The sequence below is a fragment of the Aegilops tauschii genome, chromosome 3 (genome assembly GCF_002575655.3).
Source record: "Aegilops tauschii subsp. strangulata cultivar AL8/78 chromosome 3, Aet v6.0, whole genome shotgun sequence".
Lineage (NCBI taxonomy): Eukaryota > Viridiplantae > Streptophyta > Magnoliopsida > Poales > Poaceae > Aegilops > Aegilops tauschii.
This window is the reverse complement of record NC_053037.3, coordinates 19,678,208-19,694,810: the sequence shown is the minus strand read 5'-3', so window position 1 is coordinate 19,694,810 and position 16,603 is coordinate 19,678,208. Positions and strand designations below refer to the sequence as shown.

Genomic DNA, 16,603 nt, shown 5'->3' with positions numbered 1-16,603 from the left:
TGCCATCCTGGCCCGCACAACCAAGAGTCACCGGTCTTCTAGAATCTCCGCAATAGTCTCCCGCCGCGTGATCCCATGGAGAGTGCCGCCACCAACAAGGAAATCAACGAGCAATCGCGACATGGCATGACTTGTCGCCGACGAGGCAGCGACGAGGAAATGACGGTGGTGGTGAAGAGCATCTCCTAGTACCAAGTAAGCATGCCCCTTCAATTGCTACGATTATTACTATGGATTTCTTCTTGGTGCGGATCTGCTGAATTGAATAGGTTATAGGTAATATTTAGTTGGGTACACTGGCAAGGACACTTTGGGGATCTGAATTTTAGCTAGTTCTTCTCTAGCCTGAATGGCAACTTACTGAATTTTGGAGGAAATCGGCAATCTAGAAGCCTCGTTGTTCCCAAAAGATAAAATAATAGGTTTCCTTGCAGTTGAAACTTGAGCACCCAATTCCTCAAACACCTGTTTTAAATTATTGATTCGTATCAAATACAGTAATCTGGAAAGGTCCTGGCTAACACCAATGTGAACTGGTAATGGGGTGACCAGTGTTAGAACCATGGCTGATTTTCGGAAGTCGAAACATCATTTAGTACTATCACCTATTTCCCCCTATTTATGTTTCTCTTCTGCTCATTACCATACTATACTTCTGAAAGGAAGCTAATATTAATTCTTTGACAGAACTAACCAGTATGTGCAAGAGAATCAGCAATGCAAGTTGGCCATCACTACTCCTATCTATGATGAACACGGGTATAACATCATATCCCCTACTTCTTGACATGATCCATGTGACGAAGTAATGTTTTTCTAACTTGGGCAGTAAGTTTGATTTAATGGAAACTCTGGAAACATCTATCCGAGTCTGTTTGTTCAAGGTAGAGCCACCCATCTGTACATATATGAAATATGTTTTATGATACAACTTGAATATGATGTTGCTTTGTTTAATTTCTGAATCAAGTCCATTGAACAAATTTTGAATTCATAAGGCTCAAATCTTCTGAAATGGTAGAACATGCACCTTGTACACTCATGTTGTGTGCCGAATCTTCACTCGAACAACACGTGAACTTGTAGGTCAAGTTATTTAATAATGAACTTCAGCAATACATTTATCCAACTTCTGTTTATAACCAGAATAGCAAGCTACACATTGTTCCAGATAGTGCTAACTTACTCTAGTTTACGCATGCCTGGAATAAGGGTCTGTTGCAAAGGCTACTTAAATTGTAATTTCCACCTTAGATCCCCACCATATTGCCCTTCTCTCTAATTTCTATAAGCAAAAGAAGGAAAGTGGTGGTATCCGAAAGCAAATTTGAAGTCTGAGATGGTTGACTGAAACCAAGGAATTTCGAAGCAATTATGCATTAGCAATTATGTGTGTTTTATGATACAATGCCGAACTCCACTGCGCTTGTTTATCTTTGGTACAGGTCGCGTTCTCAAAGAGTTGGCAATCGTTGTAGTATTTTTGAATTTACAATCAAATCTCCTCAGATCTGGTAGAACTCGCACTTTGTACATTATAATTGTGAGCTGAATTTTCACTGAAAAAGAGAGATAATCACGTCTGTCAAGTTACTGAAATAAATCATTCGATATAGTAACTTGAATGAAAATTAATGAAACAAAGATGCATGGAGAAATATCTTACATCAACCCTGAGAAGTTTTGCTTTGGTGGCATGTCCATGTCATCTGAACTTCTCTCAAACATTTCTAGAACCTTGGTTATAGTAGGGCGATATGCAGGTAATATCTGTATGCACCACAAGCCAATTAAGGTCATCTTTCTCGCGATTTCCTCCATTTCTCTTGTGATTTCACATGCTTGTAATCCATCATCTTGCGCAAAGTGGTCGTAAATCCAGTCTGGAAAATATTTTTCGCTGGAATTTTCAACAATTGATTTTACATTTCTCCTGCCTCCAACCATCTCCAAAAGCATCATTCCATAACTATAAACATCTGACTTTGTTGAAACCACTCCGAAGGTTCGAGAGTGAACTTCTGGAGCGATGAACCCAATTGTTCCTCTAGCACCAGTCATTGAAAGCTTGCTCTCCTTTGTATGACACAATTTAGCTAGACCAAAATCAGCAATCTTTGGGCAAAAATCTTTATCTAGAAGGATATTTTGGGGCTTGATATCAAAGTGGACGATACGTGTATTACAGCTATGGTGCAAGTATTCAAGGCCACGAGCAATCCCGAGTGCTGTCGCATAGAGCCTCTCCCATCCTAAAATTTCCTTGGGGTTCTTTGAGTAAATGTACTTATCCAAGGAACCATTGGGCATGTACTCATATATAAGTGCTCGTTTTGAGCCCTCCAAACAATATCCAAATAAGCTAACAACATTAACATGAGAGGTCCTGCCAATGCTGATAACCTCATTCACAAATTCGTCCCCATTTCCTTTGCAGTCATGCAAGAATTTCACAGCAACCAGGCGACCATCGTATAGTCTTCCTTTGAAAACCACACCATAACCACCTTTACCAAGCTGTTCGTTACGAGAAGTTATCTTCATTACCTCTGAGTACATGTATCTTTTTGGAGCTAGGGATCCATATGATACTATCATGGCCTCGTAATTCTTCTCAGTGTTGCTGCTAGCCTTGTTGCAAAGGAGAAACCATAGTCTTTTCCCTTTTCTATGCCATATCAGCACATAAAGACATGCACAGAGAAAGGTTGCAGCTGCTGATGTAGTACCTGAGAGATGAAAGCTGATGTTATTTTCTTTTGTAAACCAGAAATTACTACATTCATTATGATTTCCAGACCATCAGTGGTTTAAATTTCTCTTTCTGCAAGAGTACATGGTTGCAAAACTAGTACTACATATGAAAAGATGGCAAAAAAATAGCATACCTATTAGCATAATCTTCTTCCCTCTCCTCTCACTACCTGGAATGTAACATAACATTTATGAGTAAAAACAATGTCACCCAATAGTATTACGTTGGTTGTTTTTTCATAGGGAAGAGACAAGCATCGCATATGAATATTTAATATTCTGCTAAAGAAGTATACCAAAAAAAACATTGCAAGATGGTCAAGAACAAGAGAACATGTTCTACTTATCTGACTTCCTTTTGATAGAGCAGCTATGTTGATCAAATGCAGGTTCGACAAGAAAAAGTAGTTATAGGGTTTGTGCAGATTTAGTAGTCAATATGAGCGATCAAGGGCGGACCTACATTGAGGTGAGTGGGGGCCTGAGCCCCCACTCAAACTTTGAAATTCTACTAAGATTTGCTTGTATTTTCTGAAAAATATGCTTAAATTCTTTGAATTTTTATAGAATATGCCCCCACTCAAGTAGTTTGCCCCCAGCCAAAATACGTTCTAGGTTGCAGCAGCTGCTGATGTATGTTCAAATGGCATTTTTCCTGTAAACCACCTTAACTTAGTGCGCTAAAATCGAAGACTACTTAATCTACAGAAGCGTTGTATCTTATTTTACGATCAAACTCACCGTCACTATTATATATGTTAACTCCGCCCGCAGATGATGGACAAAGACACGCTGCTGGAGCAATGGCACTTGAAGATATCATAGGGGATATTGATCTTGCAAATTCTCCCTGCTTTGCAGCCGCCGGCCAACACTGGCATCATCAGGAACATACAGTTCTCTGAATCGGCCTTCAAATGTCAGCAGGCTTGTAGGCCGCAACAAGCCACACAAATGAGTTATTGAGCCACCTGTGTTGGATCCACTGGCATGGTTTGTTGATTCCTATGTAAGCGGAGGTGGCCGCGCATGCAAGGTGCAGTTGTAGAGGAAGAAGAGCTCCTCGTTGGCAGCGCCAATGCGGAATCGGAAGAGGTGTCCACGTGGAGTTCTATGTCACGCACACTATTGGAGAGCTAGAGGTTGGTGACAAGGATGGAGTTTTCTGGGTAGGAGATGACGAGGTTCTCATCTAGAGGGAGGCCTTGTCGGTGCTGTCGCGGGTGAACTTGAGAAGGTACGGTGGCCACACTCGGGCAGGTAGCTGCGCAAAGCCACAAAGAATACACGATGTGGATGTCCCCGCACAAATGATGCCTATGTAAGCCCTAAACCCTGACCATATACAAAGGATTTTGGAGGGGAGAACAATGATAACCAGTTGAACACCGAACTAGACTAAATTCAGCTAGTGGACAGGTAACAAGCATCGAAGACGGATCCGCATACCGGGTTGAATCCTAGTGAGCTAGGTACCCCTACCACCAGAACCCCTGCCACCAGACGATTGGTGGATACAAAGACGAAAGAACAAGAGATATTTCGGTGAGAAATGTAAACTGCTAACTAGATAATCACATGAGAAAGGAGAAGGAAAAAAAGCAAATATGCGGAAGATTGATTTCGTCAACCTTATCAATATTTTGACAAAGACAAAAGTGAAAGTTAATTGGTAGATTTAAAATTTCAAATAGAGAAACATTTCACTCCTTGCTGAAATGACAGATATTTCATAAATGTTGTAATTATTTCTAAATTTTTAGGAAAATTCTATCAGATCCGCCACATGGATCCTCTGGGCCCAATTGCCAGTGACCGGAGGAAGGTCGTCGGTCCGGGTTTGGGTTTGAACTCCTCCTTACCTACTGCTCGGGAAAAGAAAAAACCAACCATTCCTCATCCTCCATTCTTTTCTCTGGTCGTTACTGACGACCTGAGAGGCGGTTCCTTGGTGTTCGTAGCCTATCTATCATTGTCGTGTGGGAGAATAATACAGTGGGAAGTGGATCAGCACGCCTGGATTATTCTTTCGTAGGCATGCATTACTGCATCTGCGTGCATCCACCAGGAGGCAGCCTATCCAACCAAACATGAGAGCACACGGTGCCGCGCCAACTCCACCATGTTTGAGCCGCCATCGATGACATGACCAGGAGGCCACTGCATGACGCTGGCTCGCAGGACGTCGACGACGAAGCATCACCGCACTACCGGAATTAAGCCCTAAGCCGACAGTCTTTTCTATGCCGACGGATTTTTGTCGGGGCCGTCGGCATAGTCTGAGAAATGCCGACGGCCTAGGAGAGGATCCCTTTTCCAAACCTATGAGAGGCGAGGAGGAAACAACGAATGCGGACTTGGTCAAAGTATCATTGTCGTCGACTCATCAATTTTCCGGTGACATCAAAATCTTTGATTAGTCTATTCTTGCGATGTGACATCTGCCGTGGACTAAAGCTTGACCGAGTGCACTACTCCACTCCACGCTCTACACAACAGATATCGCTCAACGAAGACAACTATCGCATTTTTCACTATAGTTTATCCCCATGTTCTGGAAACTGGCTATGTATTTCAAGTTTTCAGCAGCTAGTTGCTTCATGGTGTAATTTTGAGTGTTAGAATTATGTAAACTTATTTGGAGGCTTACCGGCACATGTCGACCCGGGCAACTTGCCGTCGGGGCAGAGACAAACGAACTCCCCGGCGGTGTTGATGTACCGGCACTGCCCCCCGCTCGCAACGCAGGCGGGGCAGTCCCCTATGCCAGTGCCCGCCCAATCCAGGAGGAACCCTGCCTTCAGGAGACGGCCGTAGTTGGCCGCCGTTGAGACTGGCGCTTCCGACCTGAGCACCGGCAGGTACGTGTACGTGCAGTTCCCGGCCAGGATTGTCGGCAGGATGTCCCGGTCGTAGCTCCCGCCGAGGTACGTGATGATGGGCCTGCCGCAGCTGGGCACGCCGGTGGCGTTCACGTACTCGCGCCCTCGCGGTTCTGTCCCGTTGAACTTGAAGAGGAAGCACAGGGCCATGTTGCTTGGGCTGATCCTGAACGGGGCGAGAGCTAAGCTGGACGAGACATTGAAATCGGCACGGCACACGCCGTCGGTGCCCATGGTGACCCATTAGATAACTTTGGCTCTATTGCTTTCCAGCGCACCTTTGGGGTGCTCGAGCGGGAACAATGGAACGAGTTGTTGGAATGTATTGCATTGCACACTCTTTCTTTGGAGCAGGATTCCTTTGCGTGGCATCTCGAGCCGAATGGCTCGTTCTCCACTAAGTCCTTGTATCATGCCATTTTGGTGAATCCGGGTCCCACTGAGCTAACGGTGTTGTGGGAGATTAAATTACCACTGAAGATCCATATCTTCCTATGGCAATGGGTGCGAGGCCGACTGCCCTCGGGCACGGAGGTCCTTCGGCGTAATGGAATGGGTGGCGGCCTTTGTTCCCTATGTGGAGTACCAGAAGACTCCCACCATATCTTCTTCCGTTGCCTGGCCGCGAGATTACTTTGGATTTGCTTCCGGGAAGTTCTGGGAGGGACGTGGTGCCATGACAACCTCTCGGACATGTTCCGGGAGATTTTTAGTTCCCCCTCAACTAGTCAGCCATCCCTTTCGGTAGCCATGGGTACCCTGTCATGGACCCTCTGGAATATTCGCAATAATTTGGTCATCGAACACGTGATTCCATGCAATGTTACTGATGCCATTTTCAAAATGTGTGCTTTTTTACAGCTCCGGAGACCGCTTAGCAAGCGGCGCGATCGCGACTTCATCGACGCCATCATCTCGGGTCTTCGCACCACTGCAGCCGCGAAGGCACAGCTGTCTCTCCCGCCACCCCCGGAGCCTGATTAGTTCCTATTTTATTTCTTTGGGTCTTCGTGTTGTTGGACGCTTGGCGTTTGTGCTTTATGAAATAAAGCGCGGGGGGGGGGGGGGGGGGGGCTCTTTTTCATAATATACACACAGGAGCAAGAACAAGCTGGTTGGGTACATCTAGAAAGGCTGGGGATCTGGTGATGAATTGGTTGGACGATATATATTCAATGACAAATCGATGGAGTTTGACTGGTTGAGCAACAATTTTTCAAGAGAAAATAAACAGTTCAGCAGAACTAAAGGGACAAGTCTCTGACTAATGAGATGGTGTGTGTTAGAGATATCATCTTTGAGAGATAGAGATAAATTAGAGATAAAATAGGTTTAAACAACCTTGCCTTGTACTTCAAGCCTATCCCTCTCTCATATACACTATATAATCCCTCACGAGGGTCAGATTAGTACAACACGAAACATTAGCCATCCTATATTTTTCAACAGTGCATTGCGATGTGACTTTTAAGAATCGGTATTTCAGCTTTCTTCACATACGTAATGAAGTTATTAAAGTAGTGCAAATCATGAGTTTCAGTAATTAATCATGGTTGAGCATTAGTTAACCACTTCAAAGCAAAGAGAAGTGGTGATCCGTAAAATATGTAACTAAAACAAGCATGTTACAATTTGATTGATTGCTTGTTCGATACAAGAAATCCAAGAAAATTAGGCACTGCGCGCCCTAGCTCACATATGGACAAATTAAAAGATGATTTGACGGGTGAACTGACGTGGAAAGATAGAGGGGTGAAGCGGGGAATCCCATATCAAGAGGAACCCGTCGTTGCAGAGCTGCTCGTCGCTCGCGTTCCCCCTGGCTGACGAGCTCGGCACCGGCACCACGATGGCGGCGCAACCCTCCAGAGCATAATTATTGATGTAGTTCCCGGTGACCTCGTGAGGCACTCCCGCGCGAGCAACCACCTCCCACTCGTTCCCGCACCTCACTCTCGTCGGCGCCAGCTCTGTGTGCCAACGTGCCGCGGCCGCTGCTCCGTCGTTCTCCGTGCAGTTATACAGGATGTGGTTTAGGTTGATGGGGGCGATTTTGAATGGGCGGTTCAGCTTGATTGAGGTATTATACAACGGTGCTTGACAGCTATTGCGAGCGTGCAATAAATCCAGCTTGCCCAGATCATCTGCAATTTGCTCGTAAGAGATGTTGAGGATTTCAAAGCCGTTGTTGAGGGGTATAGAGCTCCATAGAGATGGATAACTGTTGTTGATACAAGCGACATAGAAGTCCGAGTAGGGATCCGAACTGCATGGTCTTCCCGTATCTTTGTCGGTGAGCCAGAATGGATCAGAGATGTTGACATTGCCGCAATTCTCTGCTGAGCAGTCCCCTGTTGCTCCTCGGCCACCACGACCATTAGTGGCAGGAACCACACCCCGACCAAGACCAAGAACCAGCACGCCTTAGCCATCAGAGAATGAACCTTGAAAATTGTGTCGGAAGCCATCTGTTCATAGGACTAGCAAATTGTTGCTGCAACAAGTAAACGGGGAGCAAACTGAATCGGTGATCATGCATTGGCTGTGGGGAGATGCGAGAGAGAAATAATCTAGCTAAGAATGAATGATACATGGATGGAGCAATGGAGTCCTTTGGCAGTGATCTTTCGTTTAATATGGGAACTCCTCAAGTATCCCAATTGACGGGGAAAGGGAAGACATGGGTGGAAGCAGATCAAGTGGGTGCAAACATGTCAATATCGCCATGGTTGCGGCCGCTGGCATCGCTGTGTGGTGCAGCGGCACGGAGCATGTTGTTGCTATGGGTGGCTGGTGGCAGTATGGCTCAAGATGCAGCGGATAATATTGAAGTACGAAGATAAGGCAGAAGATATTATGGATGGTGTTGGCCAACTACTTTGAATGGTTTGTTAACCAACGAGTTTGACTGGTTCTCTGGACGCATTTATTTCTCCATACCCACCAGAAAGAGTCAAATCCAAATGTCTCGATCCATGTCTAGTCGGTGCAGTGTTCCACAGTTTTATCGTGAACGTATTTCCACCACAGTTGTATCGTGAACAATTCTGATTTGAACATAGTGCAAGTGGTGCTAGCCAACAAGTTTGACTGGTTCTGTCGACTGAAGATATAATAATATTGAAGGGAAAACAAGTTTGATTTGAACATAGTATAAGTGGTGTTACCAATAAGTTTGATTGGTTCTGTGGACTCATTTACTTCTCCATACCCACTATAGAGAGTTGATGCTGTCGTGCTGTTTTGGGTGCTAGTGGCGGTGCAGGCTGCTGTAGAGATGTGGAATTAATCGATCTTCTTGCTCTTACACATGGCGGTAGCGGAGTATTACATACAAGTGGGCAAACTAGATGAGAGGCAACAAGGTCACACGCGGCCTAACTATTCCTGCACCCATCCACGGTCAAAGTAGTTATCTTTATTGAATTCATACTCCAGCCAACTCATTCAAAAGTCTGAACTGATCGAACTGATGGAGAGAGGCGGACAATATATTTCAACACTCCCCCTCACGTCTAGGCTATTTTAGTCCTTAGACGTGGGATCAATGTAGGCCGCAGAATCATTTTATTTAATAGTGCGTTGGCAGGATCTTGAACTCTAGACCTCTTGGCTCTGATACCATATTGAATGCGCCAGCCAACTCATCCAAAAGTCTGAACTGATGAAGGGAGGCGGGTAATATATTTCAACAATCTTTGACTTTCTGATGACTTCAAAATCTTGATTGGTCAAATATTTTCTTGTGTGGAGTCCGCAGATTGGAAGGACCACATGTGGCTGGCTAAAATATTTATTGGTGTAGCCACATAGGTCGACAGTGCCATTTTGCCACTAGCAATGCCTGACGGTGCCAGGTCTGGCATCTCTCACTTGTTTTTTAGGAATCCATATCCCACTAGTCATCTTAAACGTATTCTCATTTCTAATCAAATCTTCAACTATGCTCCAGCTTGTTTGAAACATGGGGCTCGACGATAAGCCAGGCAATTTTTATCATCTAAGTGGGCAGAACTGTTACGTTGAAGCGTCTAATCCTGGGCACCTATCTAGTGCATGGCGCCTAGCTAATGGCTTCACCAAAATGTATTTGACGACAGACGAGGACGAGTAAGCTTACCACTGCGGTAATTTGGCGGCTGCCATGTCAGGAGGAAGCAATCACTGATGAGCTCCTTGCAGTCACTGGCATTCACCTCGCCGGACGCCCCAAGCACCGGCACGGTGGTGATGTTGCATCCATCCAAAGCGTAGCCGCCGTCTATCACGGTGGATGCATTATAACGCCCTCCCGCGCGGACAAACGTGTTGTTCCGGCACACCGTGTCCACCAGGCCCGCTCAGGCCGCCGGCGCCTTGGTGCAGTTGTTGAAGATGAGGTTTTGATTCATGGGGCTTACTGAGAACGGATGCCCCATTTTAGTGGCCGTGTTGGCCTCCGGGACATTGCATCCTGTCTCACTTAGCTTGTGGACGTCCGACACCAGCAAGGAACCGTTGCTGTAGAAGATGTCGAGGATCTGGAGCCCGAACCCAGCCTCGTAGTAGCCAAGGTATGGGATGCCGTCGATGCAGTGGACCTGGAACCCAAGTTGGGCGCACCTGTTCTCCTTTGATCCCGAGACGATGCCAAATGGGGAATAGACGGTCAGGTTGCCACATCGCTCAGGTTGACAGGCTGCTTGTGCCTGCACGCCTGGTCTAATGTCTACGATGCAAGCGAAACATACAGACAGAAGCAGCAACAAGCTAGTTGGGTACATCTGGAAAGGTTGGAGATCTGGTGATGAATGGGGTGTGGTCGATATATAGAAATGAGATGGAGGTGGGGGACAGCCAGAATCCGAAGGAATTGGCTGGCTGAGCGATGATTTTTCAAAAGAAAATAACATGTTCTGCAGAACCCATGGGATAAGTCTTGACTAATGAGATGGTGTGATGTGATGTGACCGCCAACCGTGGAGTAAAGATGGACCCAAGGACTGAGTCTGCTCTGCAGCTCTACAGACAGTAGCGACATGGACGGCCCAAGGATTGTGTGCTGTGCACGCAGCAATGCCATGGTACGAAATTTCTCTCTCAGCATTTCACTTTTAAGAATCGGTATTTCAGCTTTCTTGACATACGTAATGAAGTTATTAAAGTAATGCAAATCATGAGTTCCACTAATTAATCATGGTTGAGCATTAGTTAACCACTTAAAAGCAAAGAGAAGTGGCGATCTGTAAAATATCTACCTAAAACAAGCATGTTACAGTTTGATTGATTGCTTGTTCGATACGGGAAATCCAAGTAAAGTATGCACTGCGCGCCCTAGCTCACCTACAAACTAATCAAAAGATGATTTGACGAGTAAACTTACGTGGAAAGATAGTGAGATGAGGCGGAGGATCCCATGTCAAGAGGAAGCCATCGCTGAAGAGCTGCTCATAGTCGCCCGCGCTCGCCCCTGACGATGAGCCCAGCACCGGCACCACGACGGCAGCACAGCCCTTCCGAGCATAATTGCTGTAGTTCCCGGTCGTGTCGTGAGGCACTCCCGCGCGGGCAAGCACCACCCACTCGTTCGGGCACCTCACTCTCGTCGGCGCCAGGGCTCTGTCCCGGCTTGCCGCGGCCGCTGCTCCGTCCTTCTCCGTGCAGTTATACAGGATGAGGTTGAGGTTGACGGGGGCGATCGTGAACGGGTGGTTGAGCTTGATTGAGGTGTTATAGAACTGGGAAAGGCAGCTGTTGGAGGACTGCAATATGTTGAGCTTGCCCAGATCAACCGCGTAGAAGCTGCGTTCCTGGTAGGAGATGTTGAGGATTTTGAAGCCCTTGTTGAAAATTATAGCGCTCCGTAGAACTGGATAACTGTTGTTAAGACAAGCGACATCGAAGTCCAGGTAAGGATCAGAACTGCATGATCTTCCCGTATCTTTGTCGGTGAGCCAGAACGGGTCGGAGATGTTGATGTTGCCGCACTTCTGGTCCGAGCAGTCTTCCCCCTGCTGCTCCTCGGCCACCACAGGCGTGAGTGGCAGTGGCAGCCACCACACCGCGACGAAGATTAAGAACCACCAGCCGGCCATAGCCATGAGACGATGAGCCCTGAAATTTGTTTCAGCAACAAACAGAAGGGGAGCAAACTGAATAGGAAATCATGCATGCGCTGTGAGGAGATACGAAAGAGAATAATCAGGCTAAGAATGAATGATATATGGATGGGGCGATGGAGTCCTTTGGCAGTCATCATACGCTTAACATGGGAACTCCTCGAGTATCCCATTTGACGGGGCAAAGGGAAGACCTGGCACAAAATTATGAGTGGCTGCAGATCAAGTGGGCGCAGGACTTTTCAGACATGTCGATATTGCCATGGTTGCCGCCGGCGTCGTCATGTGGTGCAGTGCAGCATCACAAGCATGTTATTGCTATGACGTAGAGGAGGGCTTGTAGCACCCGGGGATGCTTCGCGCGGCTGGATTGATCGATCTGTGGGTGGCTGGTGTCCATACGGCTCAAGCTCAAGGGATAATACTGAAGCACACAAAGATAAGGGAGGAGATATTATGAATGGTGTTAGCCAACTACTTTGACTGTTCTGTCAACACATTTATTTCTCTATACCCACCGGAGAGAGTCAACATCAAATGTCTCGGTCCATATTTAGTTGCTGCATTGTTCCATCGTTTTATCGAGAATGTATTCCCACCATAAAATGCATTATTGTTATGTTCAGAGCAAGGAACGGGAGGCACGGAATGTTGTCAGTGTAGGTACAGTCCCATATATTTTGTGAAGCAAGCGGAGCACTGCTTCTTTTCGGGTCTATTAGATGTAGTTCTTGTTTTCAACTAGCAATGTGTTGTCTAATTTTGTGTGTTACCAGGTTTGTGAATTTAGAGGCATGAAATTCGGAACAGCATCGGAATGGTTGGAGACAGAACCGGTGATCAATTGCGCCTTGATGGTTTTTCAGAAGACAAATAGACGGAAGTGGGAGACAGCTAGAGTCAGAATTGCGTGAATGATAATTTTTCAAAACAAAATAAATAGTTCAGCAGAACCCAAGGGACAAGTATTGGCTAATGAGATGATGCGATGCGATGTGACTGCCAACTGCGGACTAAAGATGGACCCAAGGACTGAGTAAGCGTGCTTTGTAGACAGCAGCACCATGGTACATTCCAGTCATATATAATATATTGCGCTTTTAAGAATCGGTATTTGATGTTTTATTGACATGATAGTAATGCAAACCATGAAGACCAGAAATTAGTCGCGGTTGAGCTATTATCAGTAATAAGTGAGTAACATGATTAATTGTTTGGTTCACTTAGGGAAATGCAAGCAAATTAGGCACTGCGGCTTGTCCTGGCTTAGCTACGAACTTGATTAAAAGAGGATTTGACAGGTGAACTTACGCGCAGTTGTAGGTGCAGATGCAGGGAGGAGAGGTGCCGGTCGATCCCATGTCATGAGGAAGCCATCGATGGTGAGCTGCTCGTAATCACTCGCACGACAACAGCGTCACAGCCCTCTAGAGCGTAGCCGGCGTAGTTCCTGGATCCGTCATCCGTGCGGACGAACATCTTGCTCTCGTTCCCACATCTCAAGCTCGTCTACACCATCTCTCTATCCTGGCCTGCCACAGCCGCCGCTGCAGCCTCCTCCGTACAATTGTACAGACGAGGTTCAGGTTGACGGGGTCGATCCTAAACACGGGGGCCAGTTTGGTGGAGGTGTTCCAGATCGGTAAGTGGCAGCTGTTGGTGCCAAGCAAAAATTTCTGCGTGGCATAATCAACGACACGCAAGCTGTCTTCCTCGTAAGAGATGTTGATGATTCGAAAGCCTAATCCGAAGGGCACAGAGGTAGGTAGATAATGAGTCTTGTTGTAGCAAGTGACCTAGTAGTCTGGGGAAGCGCATGACCTTCCCGTCTCCCAGTCAGTGAGCCAGAATGGGTTGGAGATGTTCAGGTTGCCACATGTCTTGGGCGAGCGCAAGCAGCCTTCTCCATGCTGCTCCTCAGCCGCCATGATCATTAGTCGCAGCCACCAAACCCCGACGAACATTAAGAACCTGGAGGTCGGAGCCATCGGCAAGTAAGCCTTGAAATTTGTGTCAGCAACAAGCAGATGGGGCAAACTGAATCAGTGATCATGCATGGGTTGTGGGAAGACGAGACAGAATAATGTGGCTAAGAATGAATGACATACGGTTGGCTGAGGACCTAGCAATTTCTTTAGTACCCCAATTGACGGGCAAGGGAGACCTGGGACAAAATTATGGGTGGCTGAGGACTTTTCACCTGTGTCCAACTTGTGTAAGGACTATGTATGGTCTCGGATGAATGGTGTTAAAATGTGATCCAAATTATACCGTGTTGGACTAGACGTAGTACAACCGGTGGACCTTTGCGTTGACGTCGACGCGTACGAGTACAACTCGTTTACTTGTCCTACAAGGACTCTCATGTATTGCCCTCATATATATATACTCCATGTAGTCGCACCTAAGATGTTTTGTCGTCTTGTGCTTGTAATACTCCTCCTCATAGTGATTGCGCCTTCGTGCGTCCGTGGTTTTCTGCTGCAAGAGTTTCCACGTAAAATCCGTGTCTCTCGTGTCTCGTTTATTCTCGTTATTATCTATCAAGTGGTATACAGAGCTGAGGTTACAGATACAAGATTAGACACGAGAGAATTAGGGTTACGGCGTCGCGTGCGCCGCCGCCGACGCGACCTGACGATCTGAAGCCAGATCGATTCTGGAGCAGCCGCCGTTGAAACCGAGACCGACAAGAAATCGATCTGCGCTGTTGTGCCGCCCTATAAAGCCGTGCGCTTGGAGCCGCTCTTCCTATCCGCCGAGCCACGCGTTGCTGCAAGTACACGCTCCAAGTCGTGACGCGACCTGCTGCCGCTGCTACTCCAGTACGCAGCGTCCCGTTTGCTGTCCCGAGGGAATCAACCGTAGCCGCTGCTCGTTCAAAGTCCCCCGAGGTGCACGATTGCTTTGATTACTGCTGCTATCCACGTCATCAGAAAAGGGCATCAACTGAAGCAACTGCTAATACTCTACTCACGTGGAGGAAAGGCCGATACTAGTTCAGATTTTTTCTTCTCTGTCCCTTGCTACGTCCACTGCCCGTAAACACTACCAGGTGCTATTTATTTTATTTTTTATCTGCTTCGCATATTAAATTCCGTCAAAAAAATTTCTACCGGCTTGTACTACTTTGTGTACACAGATTTATCGACTCATGGCATCCATGAAGTTCGATCTTCCGCTGCTGGACCGTGACACAAGGTTTACCCTATGTCAAGTCAAGATGCAGATGCAAGTCAAGATGTAGTGTATTTTTTTTGTCAATTTCTGCACGGGCCATACTTCCATATTAGGGGGCCTCGGCCTTTTTTGCAATATTTTTTTATTTTCTGAGGCTTTTTTTGTTTCATTTTTTAAACAGACCAATGCTTGTTGGGCTATGGCCTTTTTCAGCCCAATTAGTTGTCCAGTATTAGATCTCGGATTTTGAAATAAATGTTTGGACAAAATTGTTTGGGCACAAGACCTCTTTAATCCAGTTACACACACGCATCCGACATTGTTTCATATTCAAATCAGGAAAACTCAATGTCGAATTCAGATCATCCATCTTATCACATCACATAACATATCTCCCAGGTTTAGATAACATAACAAAATCATCTCAGGAATACATTTCCTTACACAGGAATTATGGCACATCTGCTACTATCCTAACATGTACGTATATGCACGTGTGCTTGCTTGACTGGCGCATGCATCACTGTAGCAGCCAAGCAAGTAGGCATCGTTGACGTCTACTCACAGCTTTCCTCGCACCAGAGAAAGAATCAAAACAAAAAATATTAGTAACTTTAAATCAGAAAGTAAATCCACATCACCATAAAATAGTCGCAGACCATCACACAGAAGCCAAATACTATGAACTGATGATTAGTAGACACGGACATGATTCAGCTACGTAATGGCTACCACAAGCAAAAGTGACAAGTGTGTAAGCAAGCTGCTAGTGTACACAAGGTGATTGAGCTCCTGCTGTTTAGTACGTATACACGGTAGGCTACTGCTGCTAGTGTTCTAAACCAACAGAGCATGCTATAGGAGCAGAAAATAGGGAGCTAGGGCTAGAAGATGGAGCCGACTCACCGGAGAGCTTGTGGTCGCCGCCGTACACAGCCACCATCACGACGGTCGCCTCAAGAAGCACCACCGCGCCGGAGACGGTACCAGACGTGTGCAAGAGCAGAGCACCTGCTCCATCCATTTCCAAATAGAACAAAAACAAAAATTTAGGAAGGGCTGCAAACAAATTAGGAAGGGTTCCACACAGAACCACATAGGAAATGGTTCACGCCAACAGATGCAGCGGGCCTATCAGAAACCACAGAAACTAACATATCATCTGAATATCTGATCGTTTCCAGTGCCGAGGATCTAGCAGTGATCCTGAATCTAGAGCGACTCACGGAGGGGCGGCTGGGCAGGGGGAGCGCGACTCACAGGTGGGGGTAACCGAGCATGTCGTCGCTTGCCTCGTGCTGGCGGAACTTGTTGGTCGTGTTCGCTGTTATAGTCAAGCAGCAGCCTCTTGTACTCGAAGGCCTATAAAATAAAATGGATAAGTTAGATTGATTACTGTAGGTGCAACACATTTTCTGGAAGAGGCATAAACATGAAATGAAATAGATGTAGTATCATCACTACATGAAAGGAGCATTATACTTGGAAGGAAAAAACAACATTCTGTCACCAAACAAACACTACTTGACAGGAAACTGTGCATTTCGTCCCTGTATCCATTAGTAGCAGGATAGCAGCAATGATTCACATGGCACAAATAATTCATTATGAGGAAACATGTTACTAGGTATGAAACAAACTATTTACACAGGTAAAATGGACACATGTACAATACATAGCTTGCTGTAA

At 46.2% G+C, this 16,603-nt stretch overlaps 2 protein-coding genes across 6 annotated transcripts; both read right to left on the bottom strand.

Moving 5' to 3' along the window:
- Nucleotides 1–1,080: 1,080 nt before the first annotated feature.
- LOC109738320 (LEAF RUST 10 DISEASE-RESISTANCE LOCUS RECEPTOR-LIKE PROTEIN KINASE-like 2.4) lies at nt 1,081–12,202 on the bottom strand. Of its 5 annotated transcripts, XR_012204079.1 has the most exons (6): nt 11,877–12,201; nt 10,999–11,729; nt 2,889–2,924; nt 1,667–2,729; nt 1,263–1,559; nt 1,081–1,155 (listed from the first exon to the last, which is right to left on the bottom strand). XR_012204079.1 is itself a non-coding variant. In XM_045234569.2 (5 exons), exons 2-5 carry the CDS (start codon nt 11,714–11,716, stop codon nt 1,496–1,498), a joined length of 1,881 nt encoding a protein of 626 aa, XP_045090504.1. In that variant the 5' UTR covers nt 11,717–11,729; nt 11,877–12,201; the 3' UTR covers nt 1,081–1,495. The 5 variants fall into 5 exon arrangements, 4 of the variants coding, with proteins under 4 accessions (XP_045090504.1, XP_045090505.1, XP_020153010.3 ...); XM_045234569.2 differs by having other exon boundaries at nt 1,081–1,559; XM_045234570.2 differs by having other exon boundaries at nt 1,081–1,559; nt 11,929–12,200.
- LOC141042231 (uncharacterized) lies at nt 2,931–7,366 on the bottom strand. The gene has a single exon (XM_073509860.1). It carries the CDS (start codon nt 5,868–5,870, stop codon nt 5,379–5,381), a length of 492 nt encoding a protein of 163 aa, XP_073365961.1. The 5' UTR covers nt 5,871–7,366; the 3' UTR covers nt 2,931–5,378.
- Nucleotides 12,203–16,603: the final 4,401 nt, after the last annotated feature.